The sequence below is a fragment of the Artibeus jamaicensis genome, unplaced genomic scaffold (assembly GCF_021234435.1).
Source record: "Artibeus jamaicensis isolate MK-2021 breed Jamaican fruit bat unplaced genomic scaffold, CSHL_Jam_final contig_519, whole genome shotgun sequence".
NCBI lineage: Eukaryota > Metazoa > Chordata > Mammalia > Chiroptera > Phyllostomidae > Artibeus > Artibeus jamaicensis.
The window spans coordinates 28,006,520-28,028,646 of NW_026521871.1; the positions used below are offsets into that span (position 1 = coordinate 28,006,520).

The 22,127-nt window shown below is 40.9% G+C and overlaps 1 protein-coding gene across 10 annotated transcripts in view; it reads right to left on the reverse strand.

Moving 5' to 3' along the window:
• Positions 1-22,127, reverse strand: part of CEP63 (centrosomal protein 63) — a 45,217-nt gene that overhangs the window by 22,989 nt on the left and 101 nt on the right. Inside the window, exons 1-7 of one of the 10 annotated variants that reach the window (XM_053669129.1) lie at positions 21,994-22,059; positions 19,419-19,456; positions 14,003-14,071; positions 12,716-12,893; positions 4,454-4,549; positions 3,530-3,652; positions 1,188-1,301 (exon numbers count right to left, since the gene is read on the reverse strand). In XM_053669129.1, the coding sequence (XP_053525104.1) occupies positions 1,188-1,301; positions 3,530-3,652; positions 4,454-4,549; positions 12,716-12,893; positions 14,003-14,071; positions 19,419-19,447 (609 nt within the window). In that variant the 5' untranslated portion in view covers positions 19,448-19,456; positions 21,994-22,059. Of the gene's footprint in view, positions 1-1,187; positions 1,302-3,529; positions 3,653-4,453; positions 4,550-12,715; positions 12,895-13,570; positions 13,787-14,002; positions 14,072-19,418; positions 19,457-21,682; positions 21,946-21,993; positions 22,101-22,127 lie in introns of those variants that run through there. The other 9 variants (XM_053669128.1, XM_053669133.1, XM_053669132.1 and 6 more) reach the window with 9 other exon arrangements.

Genomic DNA, 22,127 nt, shown 5'->3' on the forward strand with positions numbered 1-22,127 from the left:
GTACGCACTGAGAACTATTAAAAACTCGATTTTCTTTTTTGCCAATCTGAAGACCACAATTAGAATATAACAGTATCTTATGGGTATTTATTTTTGTTGAGTTCAAGTAAAAAAGCTCAGGGCCAGACACCCGGGCCCCTCCTGCTGCTCTCAGCAGCTCTCACGGCACAGCTGCAGGTGGTAGTGGGTCAGCCGGCTGGTATTTTGGGGCCAGGGTGAAGGTGGGGTCGGAAGCCAATACATTACAGAGACTTCAAGCAGAAAATAGTGCAGATTGTTTTTTTTTTTTTAAATAAAGAAAGAAATAAAGCTTACCTCCGGCTCTCTTAGTTTATTCAGTCTATTCCCTCCTCCTATAAAACAGATAACTACCAACCTCAATAGATTATTGTATAAAATAGGTAACACATAACCATATGTCCTAGAGAACTGCACATAGAAGAAGCATTGAGACAGTGTCCAGGATATAATACAGTGCCAGAAACATTCATTTCCCTCAATGTTTCCCTTTATGGACTTGGTTCTTAATTGAAAAAGCAAACTAAATGTGACTCAAAAAGAAATATTCCTAAATTGGTGGCTATATTTTGGGTTTACTTAGGCCATTAGTTCTTCATTAAAGAACGGTTTATACTAGTATTCTAAAAAGTGTGTCTGTTGCCACAAGTTCATTGCTTTCAATTAGTGTGCACACCAATGCAGTGAGAATCTCTCAGCATCTGTATCCAAACAGGGAGGCTCGCTGCAGCTCCCTCTGAGGCACCTCAGTCAGAGGGCCCCAGCTATTGTGGTGTCACACAAGACACAGAGGAAGAGAGCCAGGGCGACAGCCAGAAACAGCCAGAACAAGTAAGCCTGAGACACACAGAAATGCAGAAGATGAGAGAACAGGGGTAGAAAGAGAGAAGTGGAGGGTCAAAAGGAAAGCCCAACATTAGGAGAATGAACTTGAATGGGAGTGTAGAGCAAGCATGAGAATGTGCGAGTTTGACAGAGTGAGCAAGCAAGGGAAAGAACGTGAGTGAGGAAGTAAGGAAGCCAGGGAAGAAAGCGGGCAAGCAAAGGAGCAAGCTGGGCATGAGGACACACGTGGAAATGAGCAAGCGCACATGTACTGCATTAAGCTAGTTCAAATTTAATCAAAAACCCCTCTGCCTCTCGTTCTTTTAACACGTCTTAAAACCTACCTGAATTATCTCTGATTGTTCAGCCAGAGCTTTCCTTTGTGCCTCCAGAGAAGATAGCTGTTGCTGATAAATCAAACGTTGCTTCTCCCAGTCCAGAGATTTCTGACGAAATTCCTGGAGAGGCAATTAAGGTACTTAACTTCTAAGTGCTTCCCCTTGCTGTCATACTTGCCAGATTCACTTTTACTTACTTTTTCCCCACATCAGGAGCCCCATTATTCACTTAGCTGATAGAACTGCAGAGCGATACTGAATTCCACACATACTGTGCTTCTGAACATCTGTCTTTCTAAATTTAATACCCTAATGATGAAGCAAACCAAAATACAGGGTTCAAGATGATTTTCACAGATTTGCTGCCCCCTATAGGTTGTTCTAGCAGGAAGGCAGAGCATCTGGGCACAGATGCGAGCACATTGGTAGAAACAGTGTTGGAAGTTTGTGAAATTCTCTTCTCATTGCTTCTAGTTTCCCAGTGAAACAGAAAGCGAGATCATTACCCAAAGGTGGGGGTAATGTGGGGGAAAGTGTTGCAAATTTGAGAAAAGAGAAACAATGAAACAGTCATGGAAAACAGGAGAACGAGAAGAAATACAGTAGGAGTGACCACAAATGTAAATTGAGGCCAGTCCGCGTGTTACGATTTTCTCCAGCCACATTCTGCTCCACAGGGCAAGTACAGAGCGGGCAGAGAGCTGGGTTTAAGCAGAGTTATGGTTTTGCCAAATGTGATGAAGCAAGAGAGAAGCACAGGTGCTGAAGGGGGTGTAAGGAATGTAACAATGGAATTTAAGCTGAGTAAGATTGGTAAGTGAGGGCACGAGGTAGCGATGGACCAGTAAAGAGGTGGCAGAATTTTCACCTTAAGAGATGGGGTCAAGTGATGACTGAGAGTCCAGGGACTAGAAGGAGTGAGCTGAAAACACAGGGATGGGAGTCAGAGAATGAGATGCTTAATATGGGACTCTAGGAGGGGTGCAGGTATTGGTAACACCACCACCTAAGAAATGGTGATGGGAATGGATGGATGAGACAGGGAGGAGTTCAAAATATCTACGGAGGAAAGAACACCAAGGAATTCAAAGACCAAGAGTATTATGAGCATCATTCTTGTGAAAGCCTTAAGCACTACGGTGGTAAGAGTGGTGTTGGACAGACTGACAGTGAACTGGGGACTGAAATCTTTGAGCCAGGGGAGTAACCCAGGGATCAGAGGATGACTGTACACTGGGGTTGACATAGGCTGATGGCATGAAAACAAAAGATGGGGTTTTTGAGGTGGAAAGAAAAGAAACTGGTCAGGAAGTGGTATGAGGAATCTCAGGGGGAAGCCCGGGTGTCACTGAAGAGGGCTGGAGAGGAAGCAGTAAGTCTGCAGTCCTCGGATTCTAAGCTCTTCAAATGTATAAACACACTGAGATGTAGAAGAATATTAAACAGAGATTGCAAATCTAGGTAGTAATACCATATGGACATTTAACAGGTTGCTCTAGTAGAAACATTGTAAGTAATTATAAAAAGATGGTGAACAATGTTTCTCAAGTTAGAATCAGCTGGGGGAGCTGAGTAACATGCAGATTCCTAGGTCCCATGCCATACTACTGGGTCAGAATCTCTGAGAGCCTACGAGGGCTCTGGCTGATTCCTAGGTACACTGCAGAGTGCACCCAGGTGCAGTGGCAGAGACAGAGGAGGGAGTGGCAGGTTCCAGGGGAAAAGAGTGGCAGCCCTGTGCTGCCAAGAGGAGATCCTCTTGGCAACGGTCACTCACCACCTCCCTTCAGCCCTTCGGGGAATCAATCACACACAATAATCAAAGTCAGCAAAGTGGAGGTAAACGGCTTACGCTGTCTAAATGGGGACTGAGGCTGAACAGTCTGATGTGGGGACTGCTCTGTACGAAAGAGCCATGTGCTCTGAACAGTTACTGTGCCTCTACTCTATTAGGTAATAAATAGGACGAAGACCACTGCCACCAAAGACTGCTAGTAATGGTTGGTCACTGTTTCCCAATATTGGCATTTAGGGTACAACAATCCTTCCTGTGTGGAACGGCCCCAGTGTATTTGGTGTTCCCAGTCCCCGTCCCCGAAACACCAGTTTCACTCCCAGTCACTTGCACAACCAAAGCAGTGTCTCTGCACATTCCCAAATGCCCCCGAGGGTGGTACTGCCCTGCTGAGAATCCCGCTAGTAACCCCGCAGCCCTATGATGGCAAGGAGAGTTTGGCCAGCCCTGGAAATGGTAGAAAACTGATCTCGGACACGAGCACCAGCAGAAACATCACTCTGCCCCAAGAAGGCTGACAATCACTATGAAGAAATTGTTACTGTGGACGTACCTCTATTTTTCCAGTTAACCTCTCAATTTCAGACCGATCTTCCTTGTGATTTTTGGTGTTTCCTCTGAAGTCCTTTATTTGCTTTTTCTGTAGTTTTTCATAGCTTCTCTTCAGTTTGCCTAACTGTAGACACAGTTATTTCTAGACTTAAAATGTAAGAATTTGTAAACAGTGGTGGTGGAACAAATTGGTATTCTGAAAGCAAGAGCAGTGCTGAGTAGTACTACTGAAAATAGCTTAAGAGCATGTTTGATTCACAAATTAAAATACAAAGCAACTCAAAACTACATATAAAACATAAACCCTAGAGAAGGAATACAGCGAGTCAAAGAAAAATACAGGGAAAATGTTTTTCTACACAAAACTGTAACTCTTGTGGCAACAGCCTTGTACTCGGAGCCCACAGCCCACCTGCCCCGTGACTCAAAGCCGCGAGGCCGTGGCCCCTGAGCCCTCCCCTGTGGGGCACCGGCAGTCAGTAAGCAGGAGAGAGGTGTTTGGGAATCATATAAAAATAAAAGCAATTTCTCCCATCTAAAGAATAAGACTGGGTTAATAGATATTACAGAATTTTCTCACTTCTCTTATTTATTCCCAAATGCTTCTGAACCCTTTGGATCCTCCATTACTTAAAACAGGGTAACTGATTTAACTCAAAAAGTAATATGTAATGGAAGTTTTTGGTGTCAATATGTCACCACATCACACAAAAATAGCTCTATTTCTTTCAAATACTCAACCAAGAAACACATTGTGGCATCTCTGTTCTAGGCAGTATCAAACATGTAATGAGGCAAAATCTCCACCCCTGTTGCTCCTATGGAACATATATTTCCTGCTTTCCAAGGCAGAAACTAGCCCACCAACAAAATTCCCAAGGGTTAAAGAGACAAAATGATACAACACATGGAATTAAAATCTCACTTCTTCATGTAGTTTCTTCAGCTCCTGCCTGTAGTCCCTGGTCATCTCTTGCTTCACTTTTTCAAGTTCCTCTACCTGTTGGCGCAGTATTCCAACCTAGAAGTAGACAGGTGGTAGCATTTTTCATTATTAGCACTGAAACAATATCCCTAAAACGTGAAAATAGAAAAGAACCTTGGCACTTACCTGTAAATACAATTTCTCAAATGTATATGGTGTTACCCCACTTTTCAGTAAGTCAAATATCTAATTATTTAATGATCCATAATGTTGCCAAAAAATGGAAAACAACTGTTCTATTTCTAAGTTTAGGTGAAAATCTGTTCTCACTGATTTATCTTCCCCAAACCCTTTTATATAAAAAAAAAAACATGAAAAAATTAAGAACTATAAAGTTATAAGAACCTTGGAAACTAAGAATATTGAACAAAAATCAAAGACATCAGGAGTGAGTTCTGTAAATCAAAATGCAAAATAGTAGCATCAGACAAAAAAGGCGGTAGGAGACCTGTACCTGCTCTACCACAGGTCCCACTTCAGAAAAATCAGTTCTACCAACCAGCGCAAGGACGTTGTATCACCCAACCCATCTCACAAGGGTCTGACACCAGCCTCGGCTAGTTCATGGCCCACCCCCAACCCCAGCAATAGCCACCAGTACTTCTCCCTCTGTCCCAGTCAGAATTTCATCTATTAATGAGTGAGGAGGGAGACGAGGGTCAGGAGGTGGTCACCTCAAATATGATATAGAACGGTAATATTAGAAACAAAACTAAAAAATAGATCTTAAAAGTTTCATCACTAGAAAAAATTGTAACTATGTGTGATGATGGATGTTAAAGAGACTTACAGTGGTGATCACTTTGCAATGTATACAAATATTAAATCATTACTCACATGCCTGAAACTAATATAATGTTATAGCTCAATTATACTCAATTTAAGAAAAAAGAAAAATATTTTTTAGAAAAGTTAATGAAATTCCAATGAAAAATTCTAGTAGGACTTTTTTTTTTAACTTGAAAAAGTGATTTTGAAGCTCAAATTAGAAGAATAATTAAATATAGCCAATAAAATGGAAAAGAATAAACTACTTTTTTAAAAAGGATCTAAGTGAATCTTTACTAGATTTCTGGGTAGGAGAAAACTTTCTGAGCTTAAAACTAATGAGTCATTTAAACATGACAGATTTGTCATGACAAATTGTTTCACTGTGTTCGGAGACCACACTCGATGATTTCAAGCCTTTGAATTGTGTCGAGATTTACTTTCTGGCCAGAAAAGGCTGTTTTGGAAAGAGGTCTGTTTGTGTTAGAAAAGAACATGTGCTCCGCCATCCCTGTGCGCAGTGTTCTGTGTGTATAAATTAGGTTAAGTGTGTTGGTCATGACACTCAAATCTACATCCTTACTGACGTGTGTGTGTCTTGTTCTACTAGTTACTACGAAATGTGGGTTAAAATCCCCAGCTACAATTATGACTTACTCTATTTCTCCTTGTAGTTCTGCCACATTTTGCATAGAGATAAGGGAGAGCAAGAGACAAATTTCTTTTAAGATGATTCTATTAGATACTTACAAATTTATGAATTTTTTGTCTTAGTTTGAGTTCCCCCAAAAGTGTAGCCTGAAACGTGGACTTTGAGGCAGGTAGTTGAAAGTGATCCCAGGTAGCACAGTGAGGAAATGAGAAGGGAAGGCAGGAAAGCCAATAAAAGGGTGTGTTACTGAGTCAATTTCTGCAGTTAAGCAGCTGGGACTAAGTCACACTGGGAACTCAACAAGGAACCAAACAGAATGTGTTTCAGAATAGTCCCTCTAAGGGACAGGAAGCTGGAGAATTTATCCACGAATTTCAGTCCCTCCACTTCTTAAGTGTTAACATCCACACACTTCTAGGTTTCGCCTGAGCAGCTTCCTAAGGCTCCAGAGAGAGAAGCATAGTGTAGGGGAGGCTGGCAGTGCACAGGAGCTGTCTGACTGTAGCAGCCAAGATGAAATCCGGAGGCAAAGATGTGCTACAGGCCACAAGGAATGTCTGCTACAGCTACATATAGTGAGATTTCGTATTTTAGCATTATAAAGTGTTTCTCTTTCCCAAGGAATGTTCATTGCTTCTGCTTCAAGTATTATATACTTTTTCTAATATGAATATACCTACACAATATCTTTATTCAAAGTGTTCACGTGATACATATTTTCATCTTAACTTTTACTTCCAACTTTGCGGTACCTTTATAAACCCCAAATAATTGAGTTTAATTATTTTTACCTAGTTGGACCATTTTTATTTAATTGGGCCATTTAGTGCATTTACCTCAAACCAATATAATGTTATAGCTCAATTATACTTCAGTTGAAGAAAACAGAAAAAAAACTATTTTTAGATGAAAAAGTTAATGGAATTCCAATGAAAAATTCTAGTAAGACTTTTTTAACATGAAAAAGTGATTCTGAAGTTCAAATTAGAAGACTGATTAAAGAACGTTTTATTTGGATTTAGATCTATCATCTTATTGAGTGCTATTTGTACTTCATAAGCTCTGTTCCTTTTTCTCTTTCTTGCCTTCTTTGGAAGTGATAACTTACCATTTCATTTTTTTCTCCTATTAGCTTTAAAATTATACACTCTATTAAAATGTTAATATAAACTTTCAATGGTCTGTCAAGATTAAAACATGGGTCTGTGATTGAACAAATGTAATCTTTATTAGTAGTTTTACCAATTCCCAGAAACTCAAGGACTCCAGAAATACTTTTAGTTCCATTTACCCCCACCCGACTTAAACGCCATCATAACCCTATATACGTGTTCAGCTGAAAAGGGTCATGTTGCTACATGCGGTTACATTCACTTGGGCTTGCCCACACTTACTGCTTCCTCTCATTTCTTCCTTCAGCTCCTAGACTCCCATCTGGGATCACTCTCCTTCTGCCTGAAGAACATGCTTTAGTATTTCCTTGGAACAGATCTGTTAGTGATGAATTCTTTCACTTTTGTTGATCTGAAAATTTCTTTCACCTCTTTTCCAGATATAGATTTCTGGTTTGGCAGGGGAGTCATTTCTTTGTAGATACCACTCTTCTGTCTTCTGGCTTTTACTGTTTTAGCCGACAACTCAACTGTCAGGAACTGTAAATAAATCTGTCTCTTTTTTCTTGGTAGATAAACTTTTTTGGTTGTTTGTTTGCTTTTCAGATTTCTACTTTGTCTTTAGTTTTCACCTAGGTAAATATTTATTTTTATTTATCTTGCTTGAGAATTCTTGGATTCCTTAAATACGCAGTCTACCTCGCTCTGAGCAAAATTTTAGCCAATTTATCTTCCAATATTGCTTCTGCCATTCTCGTTCTTTTCTTTTTATTGTTGTTCAGTTACAGTTTTCCCCATTCCCCGCCACCCCCATGGCTCTCTTTTTGCTCCTTCAGGGATTCCAAAAGCAGTCATAGTTACCTTCTCTCTGCATCCTCTTTCTCTTGCTTCCTTCTCTATATCTACTATCATTTGGTCTATGTTTTACTGTAAACATTTTCTACTGTGCCATCTTCTAGCTTGCGAATTTAATTACCTCAGTCTTTAAGACCCTGATTTCAATTATCCTATTTCTCAATACTATCCTTTCCACTCCTTTTGGGCTTATCATTTCTAATTCTTCCTTGAATTGCTCGATCTCACATTCTGTCCCTCTGAACACCGCAAACAGAGCTACCGAGAAGTCTGAGCGTGATAGTGCCGCCGTCTGGAACCTCCATGGGTCTGTTTTTATCTTGGGATGCCTCTACTTTTCAAAGGTTTTGTTGTCTTGTCTCATGTGTCTAACCTTACTTTTTCAGGGGTTATCAAGCATCATATTTGCAAACTTATTAGAAGAAATACTTCAAGACAGAATGGTGGGGTTTTTTCTCTTTGGAGAAAATGTAAGTTTGCTTTTCCCAGGTTCCTGGAAGCCCCAGCACTTTGGAGCTACCTGGGGACAGTACACTCGTGGGTCGTCTTCAACTAAGTCACAGATTTAAATGTCTGCTGCTCGGCAGCAGTTTGAAGAGGGCGTGTTCTACACCTGGCCCATCCTCATTCCTTTCAGGTTACCCAACCCAAAATGAGGAGGGGTTTCAGAGCCACCCTGGACACCAAATCCTTTATTCTCTTAACTCCCTGAACTTATTTATCAAAACCCTATTCAGTCTCTATCCTTGTGGCTGCCTTCTCAAGTTTCAGCTAATAATTACCCCAAACTCTGGCCTCAGCTCCATGGACCTTCAGCTTCGCCCAGATCCTGGCCTGGTAATTCTTCACTGTCTTGACAGCACTCTACTTCCAGCAGACTCTTAAAAAATCTAACTTACCTATTTGTCCTCAGTAGGTGAATTGGCCCAAATTACCTAATTTACCAAACAGTAAAGTCTAAAGGATTCACATGTAACTAAACACACTGAGTGAAATTTACTTCTAAAGCAGAATTCTACAGCCAATCGAACTTTCAATCAGATGTGAAAAAAGAACAGAGATATTTCCAGACATGTAAAAATATGTTCTACCAACACGAAGATGCAGATTTATAAAACCTCCAGAGAACGGTGAAGGCCGTGCCCGAGACGCAGCTCTACTGCGGGCCAGGAGAGGGCCGCACCCGGGCGTGAACAGGAAGAGCTCCAAACAAAGGAGGAAGAGACAGACAAAGCACCTGACGCGTCCGAGAACACTGAGGAGAGACTTACATCTGTGCCAGAGAGTTTGGGGAGGGCCACACAAGGATACGTCTTCTATCGACAGTAAAGAGAGAGAGGAAGGGGGAGAGCGAGGAAGAGTCACCTCCCGTATGTGCCCAGACCAGGGGTCAAACTCGCAACCTTTTGGTGGACAAGGATGACCCTTCACCCAACTAAGCCACCCAGCCAGGGCAGTAAGTACATTTTTTAAAAGCAAATATAAATGAGACAATTATTAATTCCAGGGAAAACAAATTGTATGAGAAATAAGTTTATCATTATACTATCTGACTCAGCTGTGAAAAATATTTTCCATCTTAAAAATGACATACAGCCCTGGCTGGTGCAGCTCAGTGGACTGAGCGCGGGCTGCGAACCAAGGGGTTGCCATTTTGATTTCCAGTCAGGGCACATGCCTGCACTGCAGCCCAAGTCCCCAGTGGGGGCCACGTGAGAGGCAACCACACGCTCATGTTTCTCTGCCTCTCTTTCTCCCTCCCTTCCTTCTAAAAATAAATAAAGAAAATCTTTTAAAAAATGGTGTATATATTGAATGCTGAGCTAACCAAAAATTTAAGATACACCATTTTGGCAAGATGAAGGGATAGAAGTTGTATGGAACAGAGAAAACCCTTTAATCTTCACAGTAGGAAGTCATTAGATAAATAACAAAACCTGAAAATGAAGATATGTCAGAATAAAAAAGTTACTTTGAGCCATGGGGAGAACACCAAAAGGAAGCGCTAAAGGCACTGAAATGACTGCTTCTGAGCAGCTGGAATCTGAGGCTCGGGGGCGTGGCAGATAATTACTGTTTTCCCTTGTGAGCCTTGTAGAAACACTTTTCTTTGTATTTATTATACATGACAAGCATAAATATGACATGTGAAGGAAAGACTGTTTAATTTTATTTATGTACCAGGGTCTGGCTCATAATGGGCACTCAAAATATTTAAAATCCTTCAAGAAAAGGAGAAGAAGGAGAGTGGTGGAATGCTAAGTGAGGGATGGCCTTAGGCGGAGAAAAAGGACCAAGGTTTGAAGTGGCAGTGAGGACGACGGAGGAGCTGAAATAACTGATTCTAGATACAACGTATCGTTTCCAATGTGCTTTCTTACACTGTAACTCAATCGTCACAACAACGCTGTGACCTGGGGTTTTTATCCTAATTTTACCCATGATGAAACAGGCTCAGAGAAGTTAAATTATTTGTGCGAGGTCAGCCAGCTGGAAAGACGCAAGGCCAGGATGCCCAATTCCTTGCTCCTCTCATTAAGTCTGCCTGCTCCGTGGGGCGCAGGAAGGTAACCGCAGCACCAGTGTCGCTTAAACCAACCCACTCCCAACAGTGTAACCAGAAAACACGTAACGCACTCATCACGGAGTGGGCTGTTTATAAATGAAGTGCCCCCCCCAGAGAACGACCTACAGACGGGCTGTGCTGGTCACAACAGCCATCCAGCGGGATGCCAGGAACTTGAGGCAGAAAGAAATGGACTACGTCACGAGACACACTGTTTAGTGCCACTGACATTTTTACATAGCAACATTTCTATGAAGAGAGAAAGGCATAATACACTGATTTACATTCTGGTGCAAGCTCTTTATCTCAATGTGGGCCTGTCACCTGAGCTGCACTGGTTTATACCCTAGGACTAACTGCTTCTAGGCTGTCAAATAAAAATGAAAAAACTGCAAAGCCCTATTTTCTAGTTCTTATGTGATTTACTGTTCAAAGCAGAATTGAACATGGTATTACCAACACAATTTCAGAGACAAACTCTATGGAATAGAGTCCCGTGACCAGTGTTTGTTAAAAGCACTTTAGTTCTAGAAACTTCATCAACTTTCAGCAGCCCATTCAGTGAAGCGGCAAATCGACAAACAGCTGCCATTCTAAATTTCCTTTATGTGCCAGGCTAAACCTGTCACCTTCAAATCCTTAACAAGGGCCTGATCATTTCTCTTTAAGGTATTAAATAATAGCAATAATGCCCTTAACATCCAGACTAAGCTATAGAAATAAGTTCAAGCAGCCCCAAAAATGACTATTCTTATCACACACACAGGAATTTCTTTAACAGGTTTCTAACAAAATAAATGACTTGGATACCAACATACAGTGTTTTTATTAACTAGGAAATCACTATCGCTTTAACTTACTAAACAAAACTATTTTTGTTTTGCTCTAAGGGTGTCAAACTCATTATCATCAGGGGCCACATCAACCTCATGGTTGGCTTCAGAGGGCCAAATGTAATTTCAGGACTGTATAAATGTAACTACTCCTTAATTAGGGACAAGGAGGTTGGCGCTGCCGCTGAGTGCCAGGACAGATAAAACAAGGTGGAGAGCCGGATCTGGCCCGCGCGCCATGTGTTTGCCACCTGTGCCTAAGAGAAACAGAGAAGTGGTAGCTAAAGCAGTTTGCTGGATAAGGAGCACAGACCATATGTAAATTAAACTTAAAATAAACAAATGATCCCAAGTACTTTTCCACTACCTCTATCTTTGCATGAGGTATAATTTTAAAATACACTCTCAAAGTTGTATCCAAATTTTGAAATAAATTCCAGTTTAACAAGTGGCATTTACAGAAAACTGAATTTTACACAACCAATACTGCTATGTACTGTTTTGACCCCCAAGTGCAAATGGCCAACCAATGAGAGAGTCGTTCGACAAGCATTAAACCACTTTTATCAAGCCCAGCTCTCTCCCTTGTTAAGTGCAATGGTCTAAAATACTTCAAGTGTCCTCAATAGAATCACGATTTCAGTGTGGACCATTCATGTACATGCACCTCAGTAAACTGAGTGAGAGCACCGAGTGGTGCTGGTGCTGGTGCTGGTGCTGGTGCGGGCAGGAAAGTCCATCAGAACGGGGCCTGGGACCAGTGCGCCCCCACAACTCTCCTGATACGTCTGAGACCGACCGGCATGCCATTTAGGGGCAACTCTTGCCCTTATAAATGCTCTCTGCTTCCTTTCCAATATTCAGTGAACTTGACTGTGCCAGCTAAATCATGAGGAATCAGTCAGCAAATATTACTAAACTTTGCCCCCAAATTGCCAATAACTATGGGTGGTGGGATTGCAAATAATTTTTTATTTTCTTCTTTCATTTCCCCTAATTTTGATCAAGAGCAAATATAAATTTTTTAAAGGGTTTCTGAATTTTGTTTTAAATCTTACCAAAAAAGGCAAATTATCAAATTCTGGGCTTAACTTTTTTATACTAGGCACACAGTGAGGCCAAACACAATGTTCACTAAGCTCAGTAAATGTTGATACGGACAAAGGTTATAATACAAAGACTGTGCAACATGGTTTACATTTTCCTGAAGAAGTTATGCAGGTGACCAAGGTAACATGATCATTAAAGTAACTGTTAATATTCTTGGGCATTTTCACAATGAATTTTTCCTCTAAAAGAAACTGTCAGAATTAAAAGACAACACAGAAACAAATGACATAAAAAAACGCTTTCTTCAACAAATATTTAAGAAATAAATATACTGAATAAAAAAAGAGAAAAAATCAACTGCTGTACCTCTTTGTGTTTTATATCCAACTGACCCCTAAGAGTCTTCAGTTCCTGCTCACGGATGTCCAGGCAAGTCTCCAAAGCATGTGTCTGCCCTTCCCACTCAGATTTTTTATGAGCCACCATTATGTCAATCTGTTTCATGAGTTCCTGTAGTTCTGCCTCACAGGATGTCAAAAATCCCCTGAAAATAAAAACAGACCCTTAAGAACACGAAACCCATGTCAAGGTGGTTTTTCATCTTTCAGATGCAAAAACAGAGCAGATATAAACCTACTTGAGGTGGAACAATGTTGATAAATAGGTTGTCAGAAGCAAAGAACAAGACTTCCGAGATTTTCCTTTTAATGCTCATACTAAGGTAATGACTTACCCCCACAAAATACAGGGTCTGGCAGAAGTAAGGCCTGCATGAGCGTGGTTCATAAGGTAATAATATGGGTGTAATAATTTATAGTTTTAATTTGAACATTTCACTTAAAATGTTACATGGCATGCTTGAGTGTGATATTGTTATGTTACAGAACTACATGTTTATGACTCTATGATAAAAGATTTTGTAATAAGAAGGGGGCATTAATTGTGCCAGATCCTTCTGGCCAAATGCAAAATCGGTATTTTAAATCTGGCTGTGAGTGAGACTTCGACAACCAACCACTAGCACTTCTGTGACACTTCAGGGAAGCCTTCAGGGAGAATCCAGGCCAGCCGACGTCACATTCTCAGCTAGCCAAAATCAAAAGCCTTGGAAGCAAGCAGGCTATTGAGGAAATAACACAATTTTAAGAGCTGTGTCAAGAAATTCATCCTTGAGTCAGATTTATGTCAACTATTTTTTCCACTCTATTATTAGGAACTTACTGCAACCTGTGTGATTAAACTTCCTGATGTCCATCAAAGTTTCAGGAGACACCGGATATTACAGAGGTGGAAACAGAAGTGGACACAGATGTACGGGATGCAGAAAGGTTTCCAGGAACACTCACAGAGTGTAACTAGTAAGGCTTAAACACTTTTTAAAAAGAGCATTGTTCTTAGTGTCACGAAGCCTCTGTCCCACTTTTGCTTTTACGAGTAGAAATGTTTGAAGAGGGGCAAAGGCAAGCGTCCAGCTTTGCACTGCTGAGGCGCAGCAAACACCCCAGGGAGAGACGCCGTCCACCCACAGCTCGGATCAGCTCAGCTTCGGCTGGACACTTTTGCTTCTGCACCCAAAGCACAAAATGGTCATAGGCATAACTCAAACATGCTGTTTAAACTCGATGAGAAGCTTCAGGACAAAAGCAAACTTACCCATCACGTCCCCGATTTTGTATTCCTTCCAACAAAGCCTCCATCGCCAAATCCCCTTTGCTTTGGCAACTGAAAAAGCAAAAACAGCAATCAGGAGAAAATTCATAAGTTCTAACATTTCCACTGACAAACTTAAGAATGTCAATGAAAGCATACAAATAACAAGAAAATGCAACACTTCTTAGGATGACTGTAGGAGCAGTCAAGAAATACCACTTCAAAAAATATTAGGGGCAAATACATTGCACACTAAAACAAAATACTGTAACAGTGATCAGACGCGCTGTTGCTGTTGACACTCTCCCTAGAGGACTGAACTCAAACACCTCATTGCTGTACCCCTGCTTCCTAACACACGGTGGACCAAGGCTGGAGGCAGGGTGCTAGAAGCAGAGGGACGGTGACATAAACACTCATACAGGAGAATCTAGGGGTCACACGCATCAGAGAAAATGGTATAGCTTTTTGTTGTAGTTTTTTTTTAAGAGATTATAAACAGGCTGAATACCCTGAGCCCAAACTCCTTGGTCCATCACAGAAGCTCCCACTCACCCTCAAGATGACAAACCCTTGAAGCTTCTTGGAACCCCCTCCCCTCCCCTGAAAGGCAGTTACGTGGGCCCCTCCCTTCTCTACAGTGCACCCTTCCTCATCCCTAAGGGGTTTTCATAGCAGTCACACCACAGGGGAACACATGCTTTTCCCTCACGATCCATCTCTCAAGGGCAGAAAACCCATCTTGTCCACCCTGCTGCTCCAAAGCTTAGTGTAGCACTTCAGCATGGCCTGTGCTGGACGCATGCCACTAAACTTCTGTCAGTTCCTGCCCTGTCATCTGTCTCCCTACCCAAACTGGCCACAGCTGCAGAGCTACAGAGAGGAGTCTGGCGGAGAAGAAGAAAAGGACAGAAGAGACTGCCGTAGAAAAGGAAAGACCCCACGAAGGAAGGAAGGTGAGGAGGAAGGAAAGACCACCCTTAAATTCAGAAGTTCTAGTGAGTGGTAATAGCGACTGTAGGATTCTCACCTACTGTCCCAAATCTTCAAAACATTAGTCAATGTCCAACCACTTCTCACTCCTGAGATAATGCTTTTCTCCTTAAACCTTCAAAAACCGAATCATAAGTTACTCTTTCAGGTAATTCTGAAATATAGTCACATGGAGGACCTGCCTCTTTGTCCTAATGTCTTGTCTAAAAATTACAAATACTTCTCTAAGGATTCTTTCATTCAACAAAGAATTCAGTGTTTACTGACCACTAGATATATTCTGATGAAAGACGTGAACCCTTTCCAAGGAATTAATAGTCCAGTACAGAAAAGAAAAAACCAAAAACGCTCTCCCGGAGGGAAAGTTTAGTGCCAGAGGCATTCTCCTGAAACAACAGAGGATGAGAAAACTGGAAAACACGACCATGGTGCGTTCTTTGCATTTATTTCTGAAGTACTAACAGGGGTATTAAGCTATTCGTGAGTAAACATGGCAGAAAGGATTTTTTTCCAGTTAGTCCTTCATTAGACAAGATAAAAAGCTAAAGAGAAAGGTTTCCATGTTCGACTCCACTTTCTTTCAACCACGACATGGTCCATTGCAACACAACCCAGGCTCCGTGTCCTGGTCAGCTCTAGAGGACTGAGAGGCAGCCGCGAGTTCACCCAGTATCATGGAGATGGAGGCCCAGGATACAGTCCCACTCTGCAACTGACTAGCTTTGTGTCCTTGGACTTCAGTTTTTGCATCTGTAAAATGAGGAATATGAACTATAATCTCCAAGCTTTCTTCTAGCTTTTGCAGGGGATTCTAATAGTCAGTTAAATGTCCACTTGTAACTAGCATCCTCTTGACAACTATACATGGATAATTATTAAATATATAGGAAAGTGAGATTATTTAAAATTATTAGTAGTAAAGCTATATTTCTTTAGGTCATGTTATTCTTAAACATTAATATACTTAAAATATATATTATTAATACATGTTTAGTACTGTAATATATGTTCTAGGTGACATTATTTAATAATTAGCAGCATTTATAACAGAAGCTAAAAGTCACTGAGTGCTCAACTGTTCTGCTTGTACATATTGTCTAATTCATTATCCACACACTCATAAAAGACAAATACTCTCACTCGGAGGAAACTAAGGTTTGGAGAGTTAGATAACCTGACTGTGGTAAACTAAAATTATAGTCGTAGGATTGAAGTTGCAGGCAGTGTGACTGCCGAACCTCAGCCAATGTACAATGATTGTATCTTTTACAAAATTTCAGATCCTAAAATACCCTTATATCTTCTTTTGGTTCAACAGAATCTTTTTGGAAATAATCGAAATCAAACCAAATCAAAATCAAACCAAACGGAAAAGTAAGCTGAAGTACAACACGACTACCACGGCCACCAGGTGGCAGCAGCACAACAGTGAAAATAGCCCACATAAAGGAAGAAATTGCCATTTCAGAAATCAAAACAATGGTCTAAGACCAAGAGATCCATGTTTTTAAACAGGGGTAGAGATGGGATCAGCAGCATCCTCTCTGTAAAATAACCTTACTAATGTGTAATGTGTTTCTTTAATAAGCTCCTCACCGTCTGCGTGAGTAGCTGTCAAATGCCATCAATTCTCATGCCTTAGGGTCCTGTAACTAGTCTGTCCACCTTTCTCTTTTCAGGTTCTCAAAGCTACATCTCAAACGCCTTTCCTAACCCTCATTCAGCTCTATGCACTATGTCCGTCTGCTTTCTTCGTTGCCTGTGCCATGTGATAATTATGTGAAATTAGATATTCTTTGTTCATAGTATTGGATATAAATTTCAGTAATTGGCGCTTGGTCATCTGCCACTCCTGGCAGTTAAATGGAAACTGTGTGACTCTGCAATTGTTACAGGGCAATCTTAGTCTTCTCTGCATTTAGACTAAGACATCAATGAACAAAAGCTATTAATTATTAACTCTCCTTTGGAATGAAAGCTGTTTAAAATCAGTGAAATCTGGAACAGGATGGTTAAAGGGAATACAAGCTTTTTCACAAGTCAGGGAGCACGGGAACACATTGTAAATATTGGGGAAAAATAATCCAAATAGGATATCTGATAATGGGCAAATCCTTGAAATTCATTAACATATTTTAGGACGTTAAGAGCTAGAAAGGACCCAAAGACCCCCCAATTTAACCTCTTCATTTTACAGATCAGAAAAAATATCTAGAGTACACAGCCACCATAAAATTACTCACAAAATGGGACACAGGAAGAAAAAAACTCTGGGCAGAATTACCAATAAATGTGTACTAATAGAAGGGACATGCCTACCCACCAAATCTCATTGAAAGCAGGATAACAATGCTCTGTCCCTTACCTGCCTTGGTGTTACTATGATTACAAAGGTCTATGGCTCCCGGATATACCAAGGCTGGTCAAATAAACTATTGGTATAATTTACCATTACCCAGAAAGGCTCCTATACTTAAGGGGGTGGGGGTGGGGAGGGAATCAGCAGATGAAGTATCAAAGAAATTTTCCAAAATAAAAATTTAAAGCACTTTCTAAAGTGTAACTCAAAATCCAGAAGGAATAAGGAGAAAGACTAAGAGATCTGAGCAAATAAAAATAAATTTTTATATAGGAGATATGCCATACACAAAGTTAACGACAAAAGACAAATGACAGTGGTATTTGAAAGTTTTAAATCACAAAGGCTTAATTAATTATCTCAATATACCAAGAACCTAAAAACTGAGGGGGGAGAAAACAAATCTATAGAAAAATGGGTATAAAGCATGAACAAGTAGCTCATAGAAAAAGAAGTGAAAATGACCTTCAACATATGGAAAGGTGCTCAGTCTTGCTGACCAAATTAAAAATACACTAAGTTACCCTTTCTTCTGTATCCGATTAACCACAAATTAAAAGCTTGACAATATGTACTCATGAAGCCTGGGAAGACCAGCAGCCACGCACACCGCATGCAGGAATGCAGAATGGTACGGCTACTGCAGAGGAGACTTGGGCAGCGCCTAACAACTGATACGTATGCATTTACTACCCTTTGATCCAAAAGTGCCACTTCCAGGAAACTATTCCAAAGATACACTGGCAAGAATACAGAATCACATATGCACAAGGATATACATCACACAACTACATGGAATAGTAGGAAAAAACACGAACACTTATCAACAGGGGACGATTTCAATGCCCACCCACCAAGGAAACACTATAAAGCTGTCAAAAGGGGTAACACTCTCTGCACACTTCTGTGGAGGGATATACAGGACATGTATTAGTAGGTGGAAAAGAGCAAGATACAAACAGTACATGCAAATACTACCTTTTATTGAAGCAAGAGGAATACATATGTATATGTGTATATATATATAAAGTAAATATATATAAAATGTATATGTGTGTATATGTACACATACAAAGATATAGTTATATATCTACAGATCTACAGATATAATGCAGTTGTTTTTAGGAACAGATAATTATGTAATTATGACAGTAATTATGACACCTATAATTAAGGGAATAGGATGGAGGAAACAGGGATGAAAGCTCGACTTATCTGGATATACTTTGTTTTACAGGCACTTGTTTTATACAAATTATACTAATGTTTTCCATATAATAAAACAAATCCAAATAGGAAAAAAGCAGGACTGAAAAAATGAAAATAAAATGAAATAAATCAACTATCAACTAGACATCAGGTTGGCGGCCTAGCCATGTAACAAATTGTTTCATGACTGTAAAATGCAACAGTCACAGAGCACACATCCAGATGGAATATATACTAAGAAAAAAAGAGAAATGCAAAAAATCCTGACAGTATTTAGGAATCATATTGTTGATAATAAAATTGGTAGTGTTCATTAGAAACAGTAACATATAATATTGGATAAGAAAAAAGTAATTATGTTAATGATGTTACGTACCAATAGTGTCAGCAAAAGAGAAAGAGATACAAATATAAAACCAAATATGAGAAAAAACCTATAAAATTAAAATTAAATTAGAAATATCAGTGTGAATTCTGTATATTCTTCTTTTTAAAGTATACTTCCTAATTCTGGCCACTGTAAACCCTGGAACGATTTCCAACCCAGCAGCGAGAGCCCCTCCCAAACCCCGATGCTGGACTCTGAACACCACCTCCCACTCGCAGGAGCCGGGCTTCTCGGTGGCCAAAATATATAAATGCCAGGAACATGTTTTATCAGAAAATGAGAAAGTTATCAAAGACTGCTGGTCATATTAAAGTGGACAGGACCAACTTACAGGGGCCACCACTAGGCAAAAACAGAATACTCTGAGTATCAAAAAAAAAAAAGGCTGGCCAATAGGTAGAAACAGTTTAAATCTATGCAAGTCAATAAGCTGACGATTTTTTTAAAAAGTCAAAAACCCTCATGGTTACCTTTGGAGGTTGTTATGCCACCAACTCATTACTGAAGTCTGAAAATAGAGGGAAAGAATTAAGCATTTTACTTGCCTTTCCTGTACAAATTGTATTTCAAACAACTGGTGGTAGTCAAATAAAAGGTTCATGGGAAAAAGTTCTTCTTCATGAAGGATTTCCAGCTAATAAGTACTGACGGAATGATAAAATTAGAAAATCACCATATTATAACCCCTAATGCAATAATGGATATAAGCGATTGAAATCCATGAAAAAACTTCACCAGTAAGTGAAAGGTTCATGAGGGGTTTCATGATGGATGGACAGGGCTGACAACACCTAGACCCATTATGCTGCTCAGTCTTAACATCACGAAAAGAAACAACTCACTGCCTCTGTGATCATTAATGCAACAGGAAGTGTGCAGCACCACCTAGGAAATCTTCCTGTCTCCCCAACAACAAAGTCAAGGCTGAATCTGATCAAGCTTCTAGACCAGTGCCATTCAACAGAATTTTCTGCGATATGGAAACATTTTATATCTACACCAGTTAAACAGTAGCCACGAGGCACCCGACTGCTGGGCACTTAAAATGTGGCTGACATGACACAGGAACTGAAATTTAGTTTCACTTCGTTTTCATTCATTTAAGTAGTCACAGCTGGCTGGTGACTACTGTAGGCTGGATAGTGGCATTCTAGATCTAAATGTTGTTTTAGAGAAAATAAAGGAAATAGATTTACATGTTAAAGGATACCATGTGGATGCAATCAGCTAACTCTAGAATATTAGAGGGGAGAGGGAGGCAAAGGAATTGCTATATTTAAGATTTACAAGGTGTATCAACCAAATTCAACACATGTATCTCTAAGGGATTTTGATCCAAATAAGTTAATTATAAAAAGACATTTAAGGGGCAGTGGGGAAATGCCCCACTAAATGCTGGGACATTATGTGACACATTCAGTCTAAACCCTGACTGAACACTGACATTATGGAATTTTTATGTATTTTCATAGGTGGGTGATGGTATTGTGCTTTTGTAAAACTGAATAAACAAACCTAGCTCTTGGAGAAAAAAACCTAATGTAATATAAAAATAAAAAAATCCAGTTCCTGAAACTTACGTCAGTGTTGGCTTCAACTGAACTTTAAATCAGGCTGAAATTTTTTTAAAAGTAGGAAGCCCTGAGTGGACTGCTGATGCTGTCACTATTGGCCACCTCTGCCACCTCCACTAAGGACCAAGGACAGGTCTTCCCTTTAATGGGAGAAAATGGCATCAGTACAATTAATATACACAGTTCCTACAATCCAGTTAATTTTTAAAACCAGAATCTACATGCATTTTAAAGAACAGTGTGACTGAATGTTTATACATCTCTAGCACATTTTACATTGTCTTTTTTACTATATTGTACTGACTACTGTTAATGATACAATCAAAGGGCAAGGTCAGGATAAGATGGCACTACACCAAATAAGAAATAATATATTTTTATTATATTATTAAGCTACAGCTTCAAATCTAAATGTAAATATTTGAAGGTAACATGTATTGACGATCCTTATCATGATTTCCTTTTCATATCTATAAAATCAAGTGAAAACATGTGGAGGACACTGTAAAACTACAGAGTACCTACTCTACAACACTTGAATAAAGGAATAAAATAACACTGAAGATTTCAGGAATCAAATGTAAAGCTCAAAAAAAAAACCCCTTTTGTGCAAATACGTATACTGTAACTACACATGAAGTCTAGTCACTGACAACAGACTCATCTTCACTCTGATGTTGTAAGAGACATAAGAAAAACCACATAATGGGTCTAGATTTGCCGTCTTCATATCTTCATTATTAAAGTGTTCCTGAGGAATCACGTCTTTCACACCCTCACTCTATTTACTTCCCATCTGTGACTTGCACGAAGCAATCCGTAGTTCAAGGTTCCCGAACTTCAGTCCCTCTCTATCGACTTCGACCACATTTCTGTCTCTTCCGTACTAACATTAACGTTTTTAAACCAGCTCCCTTTTTAAAAATCGCTAAACTTCCCACCATAAATGACCCGGCATCCCCAGCCTTTGATTATCTAAATTGCAACAATGCTAACAAGCTAATCAGATAGGACTAGCTAGGCGGGAAGGTAGCCCCAGGGATCCCTAGAAGGGGTGGAAAGACCCGCGGGTGGCTCCGCTCCAGGAGCTGAGGGGTCAGGAGCAGCTCGTCTGCCCCGCCAACCTCCCGCCCGCCGAGTCTCAGGGAAGGGCTGACCACCTGGCTGGCTCGGACAGCACCGCGCCTGGTAAGGCCATATCCGCCTTCGCGGGACCGCTGGGTGTACGCTGCGGGGCCGAGGGGCGGGGCGCCGGAGCGAGCCCGGAGCGGTGGAGGCGGGCCTGGCGGCCTAAGGGCCGCTGGGGAAGCCAGCCCCGGGCCATACAGCCGCTCGGCCAACGGCACCGCCGCGGCCAGCGCAGCCTCCGGACTTGGACACGCCCGCCCCTCGCCTGCTCTCCTAGCGCACATGCGGTTAGAGGGACGCTGCGCGCGCCCGCGCGCGTGCGCCCGAGCCTTCCCGCCGTTACCTCTGGCCAGGGCGCGCGCGCGCGTCACCGCCAACCTGACGTCCAGCCTCCGCCGTCCGCACGTTCGTTCCTCCCCCGGCCCCCTCACTTTTAATGGAAACCACCTCCTTCCTGCCCGCCCCGCTCCGCGCTAG